This window comes from Rhopalosiphum maidis, chromosome 4 (assembly GCF_003676215.2).
Source record: "Rhopalosiphum maidis isolate BTI-1 chromosome 4, ASM367621v3, whole genome shotgun sequence".
NCBI classification, from domain to species: Eukaryota; Metazoa; Arthropoda; class Insecta; order Hemiptera; family Aphididae; genus Rhopalosiphum; species Rhopalosiphum maidis.
This window is the reverse complement of record NC_040880.1, coordinates 20,622,458-20,646,150: the sequence shown is the minus strand read 5'-3', so window position 1 is coordinate 20,646,150 and position 23,693 is coordinate 20,622,458. Positions and strand designations below refer to the sequence as shown.

The window sequence follows — 23,693 nt, the reverse complement described above, 5'->3', positions numbered from 1 at the left end:
ATGAGACGATGAGACAAGACAACGAATAGAAGCTTCACATTAGAAACTCCTGGAAAAGTTTTTCCAGTTACGAAAATAATAATAATACATTAAGTTAAATCATGCTTGTATTTATATATATTCTATAGACTATAACACTAGTAAACCTAATAAATTAATAATTATTTTTTAAAATCACACTGTAAATAATGGTTTTAAATATCCGAGTATACAAGAAAATTAATATTTATTTAGATTAAAGTGGGATAAATTTCGCTTAAAAATCAACAAACATATTGAATATAAGCACTTTACCGATTATTATTAGGTGTATAATTTTTTTTTTATTTGACGTTAAACGTCTTAAATTCATGGGTTAATTCGTTGCATCGTATTGGATTTCGAGTAATATAGCGTTATTATAATCCAGCTTGACCACAATTTACATAACTAAATGGGAAATTGTATATCCGTTTAATCTGTGTGCAGTACGTATAATAAATAATAATACTAGTGAATAATGATAGACAACAATAATCCGTTATCGTGTAGAATACGTGAACAACTATAGATAGTTCCCAGAGTATATCTATGTATACGTCTGTCGGTATAGTATTATTTTTCGAGTGGCCCGTTATCCGTTCGAATTCGTATCGATTCTCCATACATAAATACTCAGGTATTAAGCCATATCGTTTTATATCATGCTTATATAATATATTATGTAAGAACATTAGCTAATGTAATTTTGTTCGAAATTACTGATATGTCTTAATAATTCGTCCTGTGTCGAAAATTGTTTTAGGGTATATGAGTACATTATATTCCGAATATTCACATTTTATTATAGATTCAAGAAAAAAAATATCAAAATGTCAATTATTAAATGTATAGTAATAATATAACGTGGAGTTAATTTTACCATATCCGTTGACCACACAACAAATTTAATACAATAATATAATACTACTTATGATATTGTTAAAAGTTAAATGTATAAAAATTCAATGAAAGTCTCGGAATTATTGACTCTACGCAGAGCCGGTGCTGTTGTAGGAACATATTATATTAGATTTTCTCTCTCTCCCACTCTGGTTATTCGTTTAATTTATGGGTAGGTTTACAGAAATTATCCATTATTCTTCGTAGCTAACTATAATTACTCATCATTCATACCAATTGTATTATATACCTTTTGTGTTTATTTTTTACAAATTTATTTAAGAACATTGAACATTTTTTCTAGCGGCCAGTTTCTATGGAAAAGAAATAATTATCTACTGACAATTATGAATTAATTTCCAATTAATGACTTTTTCAGATTGATGTTCTAAATATAAATTTTAAGGTAAATTGATATTTGTTATTCCTTTCAAACAATTATTTATTAGATGAAAACAACAAAATGTATTTGGCTCAAAAAAATATGTTGTGTTTATGTTAAAATTTTTTTAGTGCATGAAATTCTGAATCCTGGTTATAAATGATATAATGTATAAATTTCAATCAAAACATTTTATTTTCCTGTGATCTGTGTACTCTTGCCCGATGAATGATAAACAGATAACATAGATAACATATTTTACATAAATGTCCCGCGCGTTGGCCGACATAGGGTGTCGGTTACATAATACGGTAAGATAAGATCTTCACATAACACACGATGTCCTGAACGGTTTCGGACGGGGTGTAAGGGAGGGAAAGAAGAATTGTTCAGTCGGACTTCTGGTGTTGTTTATAACGTAACGGGGACTTCTGTTGAATAGAGCCCGCTGTTTGTACGGAGATAGACGAGTGTATGATCATATCATGTACATGCTATCTTACGTGGAATTCGGGTGGTTTCTACAGCGGTGACACAACCTAAAATTGATCATATCTCATGTCACAATAATCGTAAGTGACTAAATATTAAAGAAAATTAAAAACGGGTTTAATATTTTGACCTGCAAGGGCTTGTAGAATTTTTTTTAAAGATAATTTGTGTTTTATTAGAACTAGATTACTAAGTAATCTTTACTTAGTATACAAAATTGATTGAAATATATTGTATGTATAAATCATTGTTTTCTACCACACGCGTCTTTAAGAACAACGGAAATAGTTTTTTTTTTTATAATAAATCGATATAAAACCATAAAGACATCGTAAAAGTTATAATATTAACAAAAATTTAATATTAAGAGGACGCCACACCCACATGGTCTTAATACATAATATTATACAAAATAGAAATTTTTCAAGTTGTAACATTTTACATAGCTATGATTCACTTTAAAGTTATAATATCAATAGAAGCATATGAGATTACCTAGATAAAATTCTTACCTTGAAGTTTGATAATAGGTAAATTTACTCCAATAATAAAGTTAATAACATAAAATTATTTCTATTGAACGAAAATTTGCTATGTTGTAAAAAGGAGATAACACATGCGGGTGTGGCGTCCTCTTGAAGTGTTTATGGTATATTTATAATAATAATATAACCATATTGGACACGGGCGTATTCTATAGCACATTTCTGGAATCAAATATTAAACTTCGAGTTTTTTATTATGTACATCTAACTTTTGTATTTTATGGTCTAATTGGACTTATGTTTTATGGGCTTAGAAAAAATTAGCTACCAACACTTTCAGGTAAATTCAATTAAAAACGAAACTTTATTCAATGAGTACATAATATACAATTGAAATAAATACATAGATATAGCATTATATTAGTTATAGTTAAACTGTTTTCGGCATAATATAATATAACAATACCTACTTATAATAAATGATATAAATCAAGAAAAAATTAAGGCTTTTACATAGTTTTTTAATGTCCGATTCGTATTCCGAACTACGCACATTATCTGCTGCATACCTCGTTCCATCTGTCATTACACCTGTAGCATACTGACAAATATTGAAGTCTGACTCTTATCATTATAACTACGACATACTTCGACATAAAACAACATGCATAGGTACGTGTACCTAGTTTGGTGGTCGCATATACGATTCGCTTAAATCTAAATCAAAATTCATTAAACTGTGTTTGAGAGCTGAAACGTGTACGGCTATTCCATTGACTATATTAGCTCTCGAAGAGTATGGTTATAATAATGTGTATTATTATACTTGGGTGAGCGTGTAAGCATAATACAATGATGCCTACTGTTTGTACGTCTGGCTGGCGGCTGCCACTCGACGAACTCGACATAGCGCGCCACTGTTATTTGAATTAATATAATGTGTAGGCTGTTTATACATATTATAGGTACATGCATATAGATAAATACCGTCGAGTGCATCATGACTTGAAGTCGTAATCTGTATACAAGTATGTATATACAATATACATATATATATATACTTATATTAGTATATACAACATATATATATATATTTATAATATGTACAGCATAATATATACGATACGACGATATAAGGTATAACGATTAATAATGTTTTCTCGACCTCATAAATTAGATGTATATAATATAATATGTTATAAGTATGCGCGTATCATGCGTATATATGTATGCAGTATATGTGTATACAGGTACGATTTAAATAAACAATAATATGCGGTACACGGTGAACGGATATCACGTTTGTAGATTTCACAACTATTTATTATAATGAAAAAACAATATTTTTTTTTTTCAAAATATAATCAATCATAAGTATACTAAATATTTTATTGTTGTTGTTATTATTGTTATGGGATTTAATTTTCCTATGTATTTAGAAAAACGAGTATCGATGTTGATCGCGAACACCAATTTTCGTTCATGAAACATTAGACTAGATTAGAATTTAGAATTAATATCTTTTACGGTCTAGTGCAAATCGTTTCACACATGCGTTGTTTATGTATATTATTGTTACATCTGTAGTCTATATATACTCATAACGTATGTGTTCATTGATAACACAGTAGCACCTTGATTTCTTAACTAATTTTCACCGCTAGTAGTTCAGATGTAATTGGAATTTTTTTTTTTCAGTGATCGCATTGTAAAGCGTTAGATTCACATAATCGAGGCTGCTCTGTAATATTATTATTATTATTTATTATAATATCGTAAATTTAACTATGGTAAAATGATCAAACCGTCGGTTTTTGGCTATATGTTATACGTCTATATTATACCGGTAAGCGTCGCGTTACATCCGTGTGTCACGAGCACCTACCGTCCACCTTCCATCGCGTATGGGTTTTAATTCTGAAGTCGGATAATAATTATACAAAATGGTAGTGTGAAAACGTCTCGTAGTTATTCTCGTATGATATTACAATAGTATAATATAATTATTACTGAACTAAGGCATTCTTTTATTGCTGACACGACACCGCACCGCGTCACCAAAACGTCAGTTGTATCATATATTGTATTAACATTAAATATTACATATTATTATATATATATATCGTAGGTTTACAACCGGTATTATACACACACACACACACACACACACACACACACACACACATATAACATATATGTACTTGCGCGATGCTAGACAGTTGACACGCCGTGTTATTATAATATGATCGTGTACAGTGTACGTGTTACAATATTATATGTGTACAGCTCAGGGTACCCGGTTGGATTGACCTAGTCGCCCAAAACACACACACGCGTCCACTACGTGCTTATAATATATTACAGTGTCCACGCATACTGCACCAAGCGAGCGAAAATAATAACGAGTTACGAATATATTGTATATATATATATAGGCATATAGTATAAAATGATATTATTTTGTGCTACGGCCGGGAAACCGATAAAAAAAAAAAACGTATCCACCTGAAACTAAAAATATGTCGGTAACAAACGAGGACGGATCGTCTACTTAATAATAATGATAATAATAATAATAATAATAAATAGTAATAGTAATAGTACCTAATAATAATAATAATAATAATAATGATGATACGAACAATCGTCAACTGTTGTTTAAGAACAAGGCGAAATGGCGCGATGAAAAAGACAGACAGAAATAATAATAATAATAATAAAAAGAACGTCGTAATGTACCTATTGTTGTTTATTACATTATATTTTTCAGTTTATTATAAATGGTGTGCCGTTAAGAGAAATGAATTGCTCCAACGGGACAACGGGTACCTTTTATTTTTTTATTTTGTTTTTTATTTTTTTTTTCTTCTTGAAAAGGGCAGATGACAAATGAGCGACTGTGTACGCAACAAATAACATTACAGCAGTAAGGGCCAATTGTACGGCGGACTGTGATTGGTCCGGCCGTGCAGCCCCCGCCGGCGCGTCAACCCTTTACAACACTGTGTACCTATATATTATATATTGCTATACATTTATATACACTATTATACATAATTATCACACCGTCCGCCCAGTATTGACGACGCCACCGCGATAATTATCGCTTAATACGATCGGCCAATAACTGTTTGAACTCGCCGGACGGTGATGGTACAGCCGTATTATAGGTGACTGTTATTTCATGAGAAATTGATTTAAATTATATATTTAATCCAATAACGATTCGTTTAAAATTTGATACGGCTGTCTTAGAATAATATCGTTTATTCGGAATCCGTGCTAAATCCGTTATAATTATATGCAGGTGTGGTAGTACTGTACTGTAGTAGCAGATATTAAATAATTATTCATAATATTATGATTTCAATAATACATTTGAAAATAAGTCGCTAAAATGTATAAGTTGTTAAATGTATATTCTACTATTTTTATTTTTAGAAAACATATTATTCTTTAAATAATATAGTTTAAGAAATCATTATAATAAGTTGCTAAATAACACGCTCGTAACATATTTAAAATGATTTTATCGTTTATATTATTATTATCATCACACAAACGACCTATGGTATTATAACAAGATTTTGTTTTTAAAGCTTGAATTGATTGTAGTTACATAATATGTTTTTGTTGAAGTATTGTAAAAAAAAAAAAATATTCGTATCATGCCATGTCAAAGATAAATCATAAATTCATAAAATCATAACCACCAATCGTTTCAAATATCAAAACCTAAGAAAATAATTAATAAATAATAATTACATTTATTTTATTAAAAATATATATAATATAAATTTAAAAAAGTATAATTATTTATAGTTATAATATTTTTATTTATAAGTAGGTACTTAATAGGTACTATACTATGGTAAGTATTTGGACTTAACAGTCATATAATGATACAAATATATATATAATATACATAAGACATAGTATATTTCTGTACACAGTACACACATATCTATGTAATGACTTTTAATTGATCAGAGTAAATGATAAAATTTATTTAAGAGACCACATTATAATGATAGAACATGTTTAAATACGCATACTAATAAATCAATATCTCTGTTAAATTATATAATGTTTAATCTAAATTGTACGATATATGAGCATGCAAAATAACAAGAACATATTTCAAATGAAATCATATTATTATAAATTAAAAAAAGGAGCTAAATTATCTATATAAGTCTAAATTATGTAATATTACGTACTTTTCGTATATTATGTATATTTATCAGACATATTATTAATATTATAATAATTGAGAATATATATTAACTTTGCACACAATCAAAAACCAGGTTCATGCAAACATGTTTTAATAGAACTATAATAATTTTAGAGTTGTAAAATGTCTACTGAATATATAGAAACAAATTTTATACATGACGTTGTATTAAAATACAATATTGTTAAAATTATTTTTTCAAAAGTTTTAATTTTTAACAAATAAAAGTAATCAATATCATTAATTAATGTATATTTTCAATTGGATTTTATAACTTCATATTATTTAAAGAGTTTATTTGGTTACAATATAACTTATAAAACATTAATATTTATTTTTGCAGTCATGAGCTTGATGACTATTCATGATAAATGTGAGCTTAGTAGTTATCCATCGCGTTTGTAACTACAGTTATGCAGGTGCAAACTAAAATATTTTTAAAATTACTTATGATTTTATCCCTGATAATCAGCATGGTCTTAAATAAACGTTTTTTTTTTTAAATAATGTAATGGTATTTAGGTAGTTTGAGCTATATTTTGGTTTTATTTAAAAAAAACTGAGTTTGTTAAACTAATCATAGAAAAGCAACCCTGGCTGGTTTTATTGAGCTGTGCTTTTCTGTGCCAACCCCGATCGATATTTTATTATTGTATTATGCATATACTTTAGGAAAACTGTTGTAACACGCAATTATATATTATTGATAATATAAACGAAAAAGCCAAATCGAGATCAAACATTTTCACCGATTTCACCCCGACTTGTCTTCACATCAAAAACACGCACACACACATGCGACCCGTAGAACTCTGCGTAATTAATTTCTACAAAAACCGTCATTCCTGTTTAGTGTAGGTATTTATACGAGTGTTTATATATACGTTTAACCGTACCTACTTATACTACCTATTTATAAAGGTACACACTGCGGTACAACATATTCGGTAGGACGCCGTCGCCAATCTCGCCGGTAAATCTCGGCAGTATAAATATAATCGAGTGACCTCATCTCGATGTATATTACACGGGGTTCGAGGGATTACCGTAATAAATAATTGGGTGGATTGTATTGTAAAAAAAAAAAAAAGGAAAAATGTAAATAATTCTATTTGCCCCGTGTGCAGGCCGCCATTATACGATATTTGGTATACCTATTGAAAATACAGTCTTCTAATATAAGTTTGTCTCACGCAAAGCTGTTTTCTTGGGAGATTTGACGATGTGTACGTATTATATTTATTATTTTATACCTGTTACGTTGTATACATTAAAATTTAAAAATATTAAATTACTCCTCACCCTATTGCGAGAATTGTGAATTGACGCTTGGCGCGTGTATCGCAGCCACGTTTCGTCTATGACCGCAGTTGGCCAACCGCTCAAGTTGACATATTCGTCCTCCGAACCTACGTTCATTACCAATAGGTTAGTTTCTTTTGACAGCAGTGACCTAGTCGATAAACGAAATGTAAAATAGTAGATAAATTAATGTTCATATAAAAATAATTAATCAGAGGATGCATACTAAATAATGTATACGTTTTTTAAGAAAACATACTTGGAAAAATTTAGTGTTAATTATTGTAGTGATCTGTGGTAAACAGATATAACGTACGAATACGTATCAACAATCGACCTATTATGCTATATTATATAATAATTATCAATCAAATTTATTAAGTTATATATATATGATTTTTACACTGTCAATTTGAATGGAATTTAGTGTTAGTACTTTTAAATAATCTAGAAAATATGTGTCACGACTCGTAAGTGGTAAGCGTAATAGCTCTGACAAAATATTATCATTAATTATATTAATGAATTATCCGGATATCTGAATCGAAAATTTTAAATCCTAATAATAAAAAAATTGCTAAGAAACAGGCAAGAAGAAAATATGTCTAACTTTGTACTTACTTAAATTTTTTATTATTGTTTTAAACAAATAATATTATAAATATTCTATACTTATACTTACATTATAATATGATTGTTATTAATAATGAATGTGTTTAATTGCTGTGGTTTATTTTGATATCTATTCTAAAGTTTTATTATGACATATATTTAATATAAATAATACATTAACATATGTATTTGTATATTATTCTAGCCCTCCCAATCTTCACTTCGGCCAAAAATAAAAATGGGTGGAATTTTTTATGTGCCTAGCTTCTAGGGCGCCAAAGTTATAAATACGCGCCTGCGAATCGGCAATTTATAATAACCAGGGTTTGTAGTATATATTCTCAAGTGGTCATCAAAAGAAAAACAAGAAGAATTTTTATAACCAATGAGTTCAATTAGTATTTCGCGAAAGATCGGAAAATCTAAAATATATATTATAAAAATCAGAACAGGTGGTTTTATATGGACGGCAACGTTTCTATATTCATATAGCTAACGCTTAAATCATTTTCGTTTTGAACAGTTGCGTGTGATAAATAATTTATTGTTTTGTGTATAAATGCTTTTAGACGTAGAGATTTTAGTAGAGTTGCAAGATAAAGAGCATGAAAAATTTCTTTTAAACAGATTCGTTTTCTAGCTGCCACTTGCATTACTGTTGAAATTTCTACCCAGATCACTAGGGTCAAGATTATTTATGAAATTATTTTTTTTTTCGTTGAATTGTTTGACAAACAGGTTGTATAGTGTTAGATATTTTATATGGATTTTGTATATTTGGTTTTTTTTTTGTACATAATTTATATTTGAAGAGGACAGCATATCTTACGAGGAGAAATCAACAAACACTGACATACGCGATAGTACAATTACGCGATGTGTTATCTGTCGGTAATGTGACAACTGATAGAGAAACGCACTTAATTAACGTAGGCAATGTCTATAAAAAACTACATTTTGCAAGGCACGAAGAAGCGGACTTACAGGGCCAATTACGGTACCACTTACCTCTTATCGTTCATATCGTCTATTACAGATGGTAATGGAATAAATAATTACAAAGGCATTTACCTAATATTATTTTTACACTTGTAAGGCCAGATGTGAAATTATATAACCGTATAAATACCCAAAAATTCACACACTACTCGTTAGACGATCGCTACTGCCACTATGATGAACCTTTGTTACATTATTGTTTTAATAACAACCTCGTTTAGTACAAATTCTGGTAAATAATTTTTTAATTTAAAATTAAGTAACAATTTTTAATTTCATTTATACAATATTCTGGAAATACAACTTATACTTGACTTCTTTAGAACTTGCAAAATTAGACTGGTGGCAGACCAGTGTCATTTACCAAGTATACCCAAGATCGTTTAAAGACAGCAATGGTGATGGTGTTGGAGACCTGAAAGGTAATTGTATCAGTGTACAATAATAAATTTATGAATAAATAATATAGTACGAAATCAACAACAAAAATATGTTAAAAAATATCTGGTACATGCAAACGGTTATTTTTTTAATTTTCATGTATTAAACTTTTTTTAATATTCAAATAAAATGTATTGTTTTATTCAGCATTTGATATAATATGAAATCAACACAAAATATTTTAAAAATTCAAGATTGGATAAAAAAAAAAATTGTGTAAAAATTAACATCTGAAAACTGAACATAAATTAATAAACAATAAGTTATAATGATACAAAACATAACGACAATATTTAAAACTAAGTTAACAAAATCATTCAGCAATATATAATAATTGTTGTTTTAATTATCAAGATAAAAATAGTGTAAAAAATAATAAATCATACCGTACTTTGTACCAATACATGACATACATTTAAGATTAATTTTTTTTAAATTTTTTTAAATTTATAATATTATAATATTGTTTATCTATAGAACTTTTTTTTTAAATTTTTCTTATTATTAAATGTGAAATTTAAGTTGAAATGTTTGCAAATAATAATACATATACATTATATTTTGTAGTATAGGTATAGAAGAAATGGCCGAACATTTTAATGAAACGGGTATTGGGGCTATATGGTTATCCCCAATATTCAAATCTCCCCTAGTTGATTTCGGTTATGACATTTCCGATTTTGTAAAAATCGATAGCACTTTTGGAACAATGGAAGACTTTTCATCACTTCAGAAGAAACTTAAATCGCTTGGTATATTTTATTGACATGCAAAATAAAACCTTAAATAATGGTAGTATGTGTGCGATATTATACAATTATCAACCACGCTTTGTCACTTGATTTTAGGCGTTCGTATTTTATTGGATTTTGTGCCCAACCATTCAAGTGACGAACATGAGTGGTTTCAAAAATCAGTCAAAAAAATTGATCCATATACTGAATACTACGTGTGGCTTGACGGAAAGTTGGACGAAAATGGAAACAGAGTACCTCCAAATAATTGGGTGAGTCAAATTAAGTTAACGATATATTAATTTTACGTTAAGTAATACCGCGTTTATTATTGTATTGAATTATTTGACGTCTAACGATTGAGGATTGTGAGTTTATGTATTACATCACTACTCAACTCAATATATTTTCAACAAGTTTAACCATGTCTAATTTTCATTATTTATTTGACCAACGTTAAAAACCTTATATTTCCCATATATTATAATAATACGTTTATTATAAATATAAACATATTTTTTTCAAGCGAAACTATTTCGGTGGAAGTGCTTGGGCGTGGTCTCCTGAAAGAGGACAATACTATTTGCACCAGTTCATGGTTAAACAACCAGATTTAAATTACAACTCTACTGCTTTATTAGAAGAAATGAAGGTACTCTCTATTAAATTGTATTGTTTATGTATTCTATTTAGACTCTTACATATTCGATTACTATAGAACGTACTTAGATTTTGGCTGGATATCGGCGTCGATGGATTTCGCGTAGACGCTGTACGACACATAGTAGAGGACACTAAATTTGAAGACGAACCACTTATTAATCCAAATATTAAAGATGATAATTACACATATGCATTGCTGAACCATACATCAACTAGCGATCAACCAGGTACATATAAAATGATCGAAGAATTTAGATCAGTGTTGGACGAATACTTTAACCGGGATGGAAACACAAGGTATTAGGACAAAAAAATATACTAACTTTTATTATTGGTAAATTTTGTTCTAGAATTAAAAAATAAAAAGGTTTATGTCATTATACATTGTTAAAACAAATTTTTATTGTTTTATTGCTTCTACTTTAAATAGCTTAGACAAAAACTACGTCATGGGAAAATAAAATTTCCGTATTCACGTCTTAAATTTAGTAAAATAATGGTTCTCTTATAACCAAAAAATAAATGATAATAATTTTAACTAATAATTATATCGGTTTACTCATATAAATTTAATAAATAAGCGTTTGAACGAAAATTTAAATTAAAACTTAACATAATATTGAATAAATACTTAAAAATATTTCAAGTAGCGATAAACAAACGATTATTTGAAAACATGACATACAGTTAAGTAAATCGATTTTTAAATTTCTAATTATATAAACCACAACTGCATATATCATCGTAAATTGAATGTAGCATTGTATCAGTTTAACATAATGAATAAAATAAAAAGTCCAAATAAATTATTATGTAACTATACTAACTGCGTACTGCGTAGTATTTCAATACTATTTGATGTCCAAATCAGTTAACTATATGCCGTTTTTTTTAATTTGGATCTGATTATTTAATAGTTAACATTTTTCTTAATAACGTCTTTCAATAAGACTTTATTTTGGTAAAGTCACATTTGAATTAAACAAGTTTTACTAGAAAAGTTAAACTTTCAGCTAATCTATCTTGTTAATATAATATTTTTGTATACGGACGACTAAAAACTTTTTAATATTGTTTAGACTGTTATTAACCGAAGCGTACGCGCCAATAAATTACACGATGGTGTACTACAGCCAGCGAACACACAGGGCTCATATGCCGTTCAATTTCAACTTTATCTTATACTTGAACAAAAAGTCGTCGGCCGTCGATATAAAGAATACGATCAATCTATGGTTGGACAACATGCCTCCGGGTGAATGGGCCAACTGGGTGGTAACGATCATTGACGATAATTAGATAGATACAATTCAAATTTAACGAAGTGGTTGTGAATCTAATTTACACTACACCCCTTTACAGTTATCGTTGTAATAAAATCTTTTTAATTCTAATTGTGATTTTAAAAGTCACCTGTATAGTGTGTATGTGTTCTGAAGTATTATAGCCTACTTCAGAATACATACACACTATACAGAATACCAATGCTTTTCTACCATCTCATGTGTTTCATTGAAAAATACTTTGTTTCATCGATTATTGTTCGTCAATATATAATACATTGATAAAAAATTTGACGACCCAGTGCGGTCATTAGATTCATAACAATAACTAGGTACATAAATTGACGAAATAAAAGAATATAAAAAAATATGTGTGGTTTTTTTAAATTCTTTCACCACTCAATCACTGAGTGTCCTGTGTATGATACCAGCACCATTAGCACCGGGGGTGGATGCACGAACACCAGATTAATTTTTTTTTAACCATGTAGATAGGGAACCATGATAACGAACGAGTGGCAACGAGATTAGGTCAGGACATGGTCGACCCAATGAACACGCTGACGACGATGTTACCGGGCACGACGATCACGTACAACGGAGAGGAAATCGGTATGGCTGACGGCACGATAAGATGGGATCAGACGGTTGACCCATTTGGTAGAAGCCGTGGTATGGCCAGGTACGAAGTGAACTCGAGAGATCCGTGCAGGACGCCGTTCCATTGGAACGATACGCAGAACGCCGGTAAGTACGCGTGGTCGGATCTCGTACGCCATTATTTTCATTTTCCTCGCTTACTAGGATGCAACGCGTATTAAACCGAATGAATTGTGTTCAAAGGTTTTTCGACTGCCCAACGCACGTGGCTTCCCGTGAATAGCAACCATTGGTACTTGAACTTGGCCTTTCAAAAAGCGCACGTAAGAAGTCACTATCAGACGTACAAAACGTTGTTGCGACTCCGTTCATCTCCGACGATAGCCCAAGGAAATCTCACCATGCACACGCCATCAGATTGGATTTTGATTTTGTCTAGGTACAGTATTTTTTGTTTCCGTCGTTTTTGTATGGGCTCAACCATATTGAGTATTTAACTTTAAATGTTTCAGACATAGTTTATCTTATTTGTATAGGCATTTTTAAGATGAATAACCGTGGTAATAACAACGATTATAATAGCTTAATTTGTCGTTAGATAATAACTAATTAAGTTCTTATATCTGTTTATTAAATAACTTAAGTTTTCAGTATAGCGTAAGATACAGATCGTGACAATATTGTAATTAGCGATTGGTTAGTTATAATTTGTATTTATTCGGTTCAACAATGTGTCAATGTGGATAGTTATTTTTCGTCGTGATATTTTAGGAATATTGTTAAAAGTTGTGTTAAGCGTGAATATTATTTATTTTTTCAGACAATTGGTAGACCACGAGACCTTCTACATTGTTTTAAACGTTGGGTCGGAACAAGAAACAATTATTTTAAGTGAACACTTTAAGGATGTACCGCTTTATATGACCGTTCGTTCTTCGAGCATCAATGCATGGCAAGCTGAAAAGTAAGTTTATAATGTTAATAAGGAATAGCTATAAAAAAAAAAATTAATTAAATCAATGAATATATTTTGCAAAAACTTTATTTTTTATCACCATTTTTTAAAACCAAAGTCTTTTTACAACATAGTAAAATTAATATTTATAATATTTTTTACCATACATATTATATTAAGTTTATATTATCTACCGTAATTGTGAGAAATATAATATTAATTCATAGATATGTTATTTATGAAATATTTAAATTGTTTAAATTATTGTTTTAGTGATTACATTGATTCAACAAAGCCACTAGCAATGCGACCCAAATCATCACTAGTATTATCCAGTGGCGTATACATTGGTAGTAACGTGGGGGTCAGATCCCCCATTATCAATTTATATATTTTTTTTGTTTTTGCTTACATTATGCAGTATGCACTAGAATGTAATATTTTGTGATATTTTGATGTATCGAACCATTAAATTTTGACAATTTTGTCAATACTGAATATCATAATAATTTTATTTTATTTTATTAGTAGCTATGTATTGTTTATTTAGTCGAAATGATCAATGATGACCATAATGATTATACTTTATTATAGCTTATCTTATTTGTTACAGAGACAATAATCCATATATATGTACAAAATCGAAATTTCATTTTGAGATATTACAATATAGAAGCTAGGATATACCTTGATATATTGGGTATTGACTATTGGGGCATTTTTACAAAAGGGTATTTTTTCTTGTGATACTATACCTGGTTGTAGGACACTTGGTACGGTCAACCAGAAAAAAAAAAACCATGGACAGTTTGTACTATTTAAGGGAAAAAAAAATATCAAGAAATGAAATGTTAGACATCATAAAATTTGTTATTACAAAACACATGTAGTTAATAACGTTAATATACATAAGTAATAATAATATTAAACAGGGCTTCGAATTGTATGCAATAAAAAATTGTGAAAGATGAATTTTATTTACCAAAATATGTAAAAATAAGCATTCTATAGAAAACGAGTGGCTACAAGATTAGGCCAGGACATGGTCGATCCAATGAACACACTGACGATGATGTTACCGGGTACAGCGATTACGTACAACGGAGAGGAAATCGGTATGGCTAACGACACGATAAGAAGGGATCAGACAATTGACCCATTTAGTAGAAACGGCGCTATGGACAGATACAAAGTGAACTCGAGAGACCCGTACAGGACCCCGTTTTATTGAACCGATACACAGAACGCCGGTAAGTACGCGTGGTTGGTTCTCGTACGACATGATTTTCATTTTCTTCACATACTCGGACGCAACGCGCATTAAAACGGATGAATTACATGCAAAGATTTTTCGACTTCCCACCACAAGTGGCTTCCCGTGAACAGCAACCATTAGTACCTTAACTTGGCCTTTCAAAAAGCGCACGTAAGAAGTCACTATCAGACACACAAAACGCTGTTGCGACTCCGTTTATCTCCGACGATAGACCAAGGAAATCACACCACGCACACGCCATCAGATTGGATTTTGATTTTGACTAGGTACAGTATTTATTGTTGCCGTCGTTTTTGTATGGACTCGACCATATTGAGTATTTAACTTTAAATGTTTCAAACAGTTTATCTTATTTGTATAGACATTTCTGAAACGAATAACCGCGGTAATAAAAACGATTATATTAGCTTAATTTGTCTTTAGATAATAACTAATTAAGTTCTTGTATCTGTTTATTTAATAACTTAAGTTTAGAGTATAGCATAAGATACAGATCGTGACAATATTGTAATTAGCGATTTGTTAGTTAAAATTTGTATTCATTCTGTAAAATAATGTGTTACTATAGATAATTATTTTTCGTCATGATATTTTAGGAATGTTATTACAAGTTGTGTCAAGCGTGAATATTATTTATTTTTTCAGATAATTGGTAAACCACGAGACCTGCTACATTGTGTTTAATTCACACACTACTCGTTAGGCGATCGCTACTGCACTATGATGAACCTTTGTTACATTATTGTTTTAATAACAACCACGTTTAGTACAAATTCTGGTAAATAATTTTTTAATTTAAAATTAAGTAACAATTTTTAATTTCATTTATACAATATTCTGGAAATACAACTTATACTTGACTTCTTTAGAACTTGCAAAATTAGACTGGTGGCAGACCAGTGTAATTTACCAAGTATACCCAAGATCGTTTAAAGACAGCAATGGTGATGGTGTTGGAGACCTGAAAGGTAATTGTATCAGTGTACAATAATAAATTTATGAATAAATAATATAGTACGAAATCAACAACAAAAATATGTTAAAAAATATCTGGTACATGCAAACGGTTATTTTTTTAATTTTCATGTATTAAACTTTCTTTAATATTCAAATAAAATATATTGTTATATTCAGCATTTGTTAAAATATAAAATCAATACAAAATATTTTAAAAATTCAAGATTGGATAAAAAAAAAATTGTGTAAAAATTAACATCTGAAAACTGAACATAAATTGATAAACAATAAGATATAATAATACAAAATATAATGACAATATTTAAAGCTAAGTTAACAAAATCATTCAGCAATATATAATAATTGTTGTTTTAATTATCAAGGTAATAATGGTGTAAAAAATAGTAAATCATACGGTACTTTGTACCGATACACGACATACATTTAAGAGTAATTTTATTAAACATTTTTTATATTTATAATATTATAATATTGTTTATCAATAGAATTTTTTTTTTTAATTTTTCTTATTATTAAATGTGAAATTTAAGTTAAAATGTTTGCAAATAATAATACATATTACATTATATTTTGTAGTATAGGTATAGAAGAAATGGCCGGACATTTTAATGAAACAGGTATTGGGGCTATATGGTTGTCCCCAATATTCAAATCTCCCCTAGTTGATTTCGGTTATGACATTTCCGATTTTGTAAAAATCGATAGCACTTTTGGAACAATGGAAGACTTTTCATCACTTCAGAAGAAACTTAAATCGCTTGGTATATTTTATTGACATGCAAAATAAAACCTTAAATAATGGTAGTATGTGTGCGATATTATACAATTATCAACCACGTTTTGTCACTTGATTTTAGGCGTTCGTATTTTATTGGATTTTGTGCCCAACCATTCAAGTGACGAACATGAGTGGTTTCAAAAATCAGTCAAAAAAATTGATCCATATACTGAATACTACGTGTGGCTTGACGGAAAGTTGGACGAAAATGGAAACAGAGTACCTCCAAATAATTGGGTGAGTCAAATTAAGTTAACGATATATTAATTTTACGTTAAGTAATACCGCGTTTATTATTGTATTGAATTATTTGACGTCTAACGATTGAGGATTGTGAGTTTATGTATTACATCACTACTCAACTCAATATATTTTCAACAAGTTTAACCATGTCTAATTTTCATTATTTATTTGACCAACGTTAAAAACCTTATATTTCCCATAGATTATAATAATACGATTATTATAAATATAAAAAATATTTTTTTCAAGCGAAACTTTTTTGGCGGAAGTGCTTGGGCGTGGTCTCCTGAAAGAGGACAATACTATTTGCACCAGTTCATGGTTAAACAACCAGATTTAAATTACAACTCTTCTGCTTTATTAGAAGAAATGAAGGTACTCTCTATTAAATTGTATTGTTTATGTATTCTATTTAGACTCTTACGTATTCGATTATTATAGAACGTACTTAGATTTTGGCTGGATATCGGCGTCGATGGATTTCGCGTAGACGCTGTACGATACATAATAGAGGACAATGCGTTTGAAGACGAACCACTGATTGACCCAAATATTAAAGATGATAATTACACATATGCTTTGTTGAACCATACATCAACTAGAGATCAACCAGGTTCATATAAAATGATCGAAGAATTTAGAGCAGTGTTGGACGAATACTTTAACCGGGATGGAAACACAAGGTTTTAAGACAAAAAATATTTTAATTTATATTATTGGTTTATATTGTTCTAAAATTAAAAATAAAAAGGTTTATATCACTATACATTGGTAAAACAAATTTTAATTGTTTTATTGCTTATACTATAAATAGCTTAGATATAAACTACGTCATGAGAAAATAAAATTTCCGTATTCACGTCTTAAATTTAGTAAAATAATGGTTCTTTTATAACCAAAAAATAAATAAATGATAATAATTTTAACTAATAATTATATCGGTTTACTCACATAAATTTAATAAATAAGCGTTTGAACGAAAATTTAAATTAAAACTTAACATAATATTGAATAAATACTTAAAAATATTTCAAGTAACGATAAACAAACGGTTATTTGAAAACATGACATACAGTTAAGTAAATCGATTTTTAAATTTCTAATTATATAAACCACAACTGCATATATCATCGTAAATTGTGTGTAGCATTGTATCAGTTTTACATAATGAATAAAATAAAAAGTCCAAATAAATTATTATGTAACTATACTAACTGCGTACTGCGTAGTATTTCAATACTATTTGATGTCCAAATCAGTTAACTATATGCCGTTTTTTTTAATTTGGATCTGATTATTTAATAGTTAACATTTTTCTTAATAACGTCTTTTAATAAGACTTTATTTTGACAAAATCAGATTTGAATTATACAAGTTTTACTAGAAAAGTTAAACTTTCAGCTAATCTATCTTGTTAATATAATATTTTGGTATACGGACGACTAAAAACTTTTTAATATTGTTTAGACTGTTATTAACCGAAGCGTACGCGCCAATAAATTACACGATGATGTACTACAGCCAGCAAACACACAGGGCTCATATGCCGTTCAATTTCAACTTTATCTTATACTTGAACAAAACGTCGTCGGCCGTCGACATAAAGAATACGATCAATCTATGGTTGGACAACATGCCTCCGGGTGAATGGGCCAACTGGGTGGTAACGATCATTGACGATAATTAGATAGATACAATTTAAATTTAACGAAGTGGTTGTGAATCTAATTTACACGACACCTTTTTAATAACAATTGTGATTTTAAAAGTCACAGTATTTCAGGATATGTATAAACTATACAGACTACCAAGCTTTCCTCTTATTTCTTGTGTTTTATTGAATAATACTTTGTTTCACTGAGGTACTTTAATTGACGAAATAAAAGAATATAATAAAAATACGAGTGGTATATACCCATTCTTATACCACTCAATCACTGAGTGTACTGTGTATGGTATCTGCATGTGGTGGATTCGTATAGAAATCGAATTAAATTTTTTGTTTTTAATGGCTCAGTTAGGGAACCATGATAGAAAACGAGTGGCAACAAGATTAGGTCAGGACATGGTCGACCCAATGAACACGCTGACGACGATGTTACCGGGCACGACGATCACGTACAACGGAGAGGAAATCGGTATGACTGACGGCACGATAAGATGGGATCAGACGGTTGACCCATTTGGTAGAAACGGCGGTATGGCCAGGTACGAGGTGAACTCGAGAGACCCGTGCAGGACGCCGTTCCATTGGAACAATTTGCAGAACGCCGGTAAGTACACGTGGTCGGATCTCGTACGACATTTGTTTCATTGTCCTCGTATACTCGGACGCAACGAATAATACCGAATGAATTGCGTCGTAAGGTTTTTCGAAGTCCCAACACACTTGGCTTCCCGTGAACAGCAACCATTGGTACCTGAACTTGGCCTTTCAAAAAGGGCACGTAAGAAGTCACTATCAGACGTACAAAACGCTGTTGCGACTCCGTTCATCTCCGACGATAGCCCAAGGAAATCTCACCATGCACACGCCAACAGATTGGATTTTGATTTTGACTAGGTACAGTATTTATTGTTGCCGTCGTTTTTGTATGGACTCAACCATATTGAGTATTTAACTTTAAATGTTTCAAACAGTTTATCGTATTGGTATAGGCATTTCTGAAACGAAAAACCGCGGTAATAAAAACTATTATATTAGCTTAATTTGCTTTAGATAATAACTAATGAAGTTCTTATATCTGTTTATTAAATAACTTAAGTTTTCAGTATAGCGTAAGATACAGATCGTGACAATATTGTAATTAGCGATTGGTTAGTTATAATTTGTATTTATTCGGTTCAACAATGTGTCAATGTGGATAATTATTTTTCGTCGTGATATTTTAGGAATGTAATTACAAGTTGTGTCAAGCGTGAATATTATTTATTTTTTTAGACAATTGGTAGACCACGAGACCTTCTACATTGTTTTAAACGTTGGGTCGGAACAAGAAACAATTATTTTAAGTGAACTCTTTAAGGATGTACCGCTTTATATGACCGTTCGTTCTTCGAGCATAAATGCATGGCAGGCTGAAAAGTAAGTTTATAATTCAAATAGGGAATAGGTACAAAAAAAAGTTTGTTAAATCAATGAATATATTTTTCAAATCTTAATTTTTTATCACCATTTTTAAATTCCAAAGTCTTTTTACAACTTAGTAAAATTAATATTTATAATATTATTTACAATTTAACATTACACGTTAATTATTTATTGAATAAACAAATTAGAAATGATTTTACTGTGTATAGTACTCATAATTTTTCTGTTTTATATTCTATGAAAAATATTAAATAACAATATTCTATAGTAGTAATGATTTTAAGCTGATACGAGGTTATTAAATATTTCTAAATATATTTTACTATATATATTATATTATGTTTATATTAACTCCCTTATTGGGAGCAATATAATATAAATTCATAGATATGTTATTTATTAAATATTTAAATCGTTTATATTTTTTTTTTAGTGATTACATTGATACAAAAAGTCCACTAGCAATGCGACCCAAATCATCACTTGTTTTATCCAGTGGCGTATACAATGGCAGTGGCGTGGGAGTCAGATCCCCCCATTGGTTTCTTATATTTTTTTTTTGTTTTTGCTTACATTATGCAGTATGCACTATAATGTAATATTTTATGATATTTTGATGTATTGAGTTATTGAATTCTGACAATTTTGACAGTACTGAATATCATTATAATTTTATTTTTTTTATTTGTAGCAATGTAATGTTTATTTAGTCGAAATCACAATGATGACTATATAATGATTAAACTTTATTATAGCTTATATTATTATTTATAGATACAATATTTTATATATATTTTATATGGACAAAAACGAAATTTCACTTTAAGATATTATAATATAAGAACTATGAAATATCTCGATATATTGGGTATTGACTATTGGTGCACTTTTACAAGAGAGTATTAGCTGCATAGCTCATACGGTCATACGCAAATACAACAATATTTTTTATCTCATTCATTCTCTTTAAATTTACTGATCTTAGAATATTTATCATTTTATATAGCTTAATAGAACCTATGTTGCTGGACGAAAAAGTCAAAAACACTTTAATGAGATTAATGCATGAGACACACAATGGATTATATTTATATATTGTTTTAAAAAATAATGCACTTAGTATTTAATTTTACGTTTTTCTATTAATTATATATTAAACACTTAAAAACAATTTTTTTCATTATAACTATATAGGAATGTATTGACACAACAAGAAAGTTGTTATGTTACAAAACACAGAATTTCATAATAAATGATGTTTGTAATATTGTTTTTGATTTTAGTTATAAATAATCTTTTAGAAAAATAATTATTGAGAATATAAATTAGCACAAAGTTCTCATACTTTGCGTGAAAAAATACACAAATGTATAATTGTGACTTGATATTAAACAAAAAAATGTTAAAAAAATGTTGTCTGCATGCAACTACTAAAGAAAAAATTCAATAGAATGAAGCAACAAAACTCACTAAAAGATACGTAATTTAATCATAAACGAAGAAAAAACATTAAGACAGGTATCAAAAAAAAAGAAAGAAACAAAAATGCAAAATATATTTGTGTGTACAAAGTATTCTTAAAATCACTATAACATGTACAATTGTTGGGTATGCTTTGAAATAATTTGCAGTCCAAGATGTATAACAATAACCAATAATACATTCTAAAATTGCTAAACATACTTGAACAATTTTTTTTTTTGTAATTCTCTCAGACGGATTAAATTATGTTATTGTTTTATATTTCTACTTTAATACTTCTTACTTTCAGCTGTTAAATTCTAACATCTATTAATTGTTTAATATATATATATACAAATACACACACGCACACACTGTTATAATATGTATACATAATGTACCTATATTCGTTACAACAGCTCTCTCGTAACATTCTTGTCATGTCGAACACACCCTCACCGCGTCGCAAGCATTGTGCATTGTGTATATATATATATGCAATACACGCATTACACACACAAACACACACGGGGGTTGTCCGTTTCGATTCTATCTAAAACGATTCCGAGGGTCTTCGTATATTATACGTGTATACTCGTATACTGTATATGTATAATAAATGTTTGTAAGAGTGTGGACCTATATGGGTTTTCGAAGACATTACCAGAAACACATAACTTTGTCATTTCTCACACACAATCATATAGACGCCGCGCGGGGTTTGACATGTAGAATTCCCTCTGACTCCCGTGACCCTTTTTCTTTTCTATATAATAAACGGTTTTTTCCATCTTCTCTGGATTTTTCGAAAAACGTATTATTATCCAAAAGACCTCTGCGCAGGTAGGACCAACTGCATACGCACACACATACACACACACACACACACACACACACACACACACACACACACACACACACACACATATATTACGTATATAATATACTATTTGGGCCGCCACTATACATCACTCGTGATGTTTTTTTCTCGCGCGCATTATCGACGGTATCCGATATTTATTATTATTACTATTATGAACTCTCGGAGAAAACCTGTTGCCCGGTGGATCGTCCAAGACAATTTAAATGGATATTACGCAAAGAGTAGGTATATTTTTCCCCCTTTTGAAATATTATTTCGATGGGCTTCTTAATACAATAAAATACCTCGATAATGGTACAGTGTCACGCGATTAAAATGAATTGTTGTAATAATTTCAAATATATTATCCTAAGTTTAAATAAGCGGCTGTTTACAATAAGTCAAGGTCTGTTTTAATTAAAATTATAGAAGAAAAAAAACTTTTTAAAATGTATATTGGTTTATTGAACTATTTGATAATTATTATTAGTTTGTCTATTATAACTGTAGAACAATTTAAAATGACATTTATTGTTTAAATAGAAGAAACAGTATATTAATAAAAAATTCCACCTTGTGTTTTATACTCCAAAATGCATAGTATTATAATTTATGTTTGTTAGTAATTCTAAATGCACGTGCTTATATTTGTGCAATTTTATGCAAATGTATCAATTAAAATAAATAAACAAACCGTATCATTATTTTTATCGTAGAAAATGTTAATGTGAACTTTCCAACGAAATAATATAATTTAATACATTTTAAATATTTTATTGGCTCGAGATATTAAGTATCTTTTTTTAAACTAAACGATTTAAAATCAACAAAATAAAATATTAAAAAATATAGTAAGAACTAAGAACCTTACTGCAGTAATATCATAAAACTCCGATCT

General features: G+C 29.4%; 2 protein-coding genes across 4 annotated transcripts; both read left to right on the top strand.

The window, feature by feature from the left end:
- Positions 1-9,604: 9,604 nt before the first annotated feature.
- On the top strand, positions 9,605-14,612 carry LOC113550437 (maltase 2-like). Its single transcript, XM_026952262.1, has 11 exons — positions 9,605-9,662; positions 9,754-9,852; positions 10,444-10,623; positions 10,720-10,877; positions 11,132-11,257; positions 11,324-11,565; positions 12,348-12,543; positions 13,043-13,298; positions 13,395-13,590; positions 13,972-14,115; positions 14,380-14,612. Exons 1-11 carry the CDS (start codon positions 9,605-9,607, stop codon positions 14,552-14,554), a joined length of 1,830 nt encoding a protein of 609 aa, XP_026808063.1. The 3' UTR covers positions 14,555-14,612.
- A 133-nt stretch (positions 14,613-14,745) lies between these two features.
- On the top strand, positions 14,746-21,677 carry LOC113550436 (maltase 2-like). 3 transcript variants are annotated; one of them, XM_026952259.1, is made up of 13 exons: positions 14,746-15,356; positions 15,453-15,648; positions 16,028-16,160; positions 16,252-16,350; positions 16,942-17,121; positions 17,218-17,375; positions 17,631-17,756; positions 17,823-18,064; positions 18,849-19,044; positions 19,399-19,654; positions 19,749-19,944; positions 20,323-20,466; positions 20,906-21,677. In XM_026952259.1, exons 3-13 carry the CDS (start codon positions 16,103-16,105, stop codon positions 21,069-21,071), a joined length of 1,821 nt encoding a protein of 606 aa, XP_026808060.1. In that variant the 5' UTR covers positions 14,746-15,356; positions 15,453-15,648; positions 16,028-16,102; the 3' UTR covers positions 21,072-21,677. The 3 variants fall into 3 exon arrangements, with proteins under 3 accessions (XP_026808060.1, XP_026808061.1, XP_026808062.1); XM_026952260.1 differs by lacking the exons at positions 14,746-15,356; positions 15,453-15,648 and adding an exon at positions 15,847-15,903; XM_026952261.1 differs by lacking the exons at positions 14,746-15,356; positions 15,453-15,648 and having other exon boundaries at positions 16,123-16,160; positions 16,937-17,121.
- Positions 21,678-23,693: the final 2,016 nt, after the last annotated feature.

Bases quoted from the DNA above. Each gene is read 5' to 3' on its own strand.
- LOC113550437 (XM_026952262.1), top strand. From the start codon at position 9,605: ATGATGAACCTTTGTTACATTATTGTTTTAATAACAACCTCGTTTAGT. The intron at 9,663-9,753 runs GTAAATAATTTT...TGACTTCTTTAG, and splicing joins CTCGTTTAGTACAAATTCTG to AACTTGCAAAATTAGACTGG. The intron at 12,544-13,042 runs GTAACGATCATT...TTAACCATGTAG, and splicing joins GTGAATGGGCCAACTGGGTG to ATAGGGAACCATGATAACGA.
- LOC113550436 (XM_026952259.1), top strand. From the start codon at position 16,103: ATGATGAACCTTTGTTACATTATTGTTTTAATAACAACCACGTTTAGT. The intron at 16,351-16,941 runs GTAATTGTATCA...TTTGTAGTATAG, and splicing joins TGGTGTTGGAGACCTGAAAG to GTATAGAAGAAATGGCCGGA. The intron at 19,945-20,322 runs GTACAGTATTTA...TTATTTTTTTAG, and splicing joins TGGATTTTGATTTTGACTAG to ACAATTGGTAGACCACGAGA.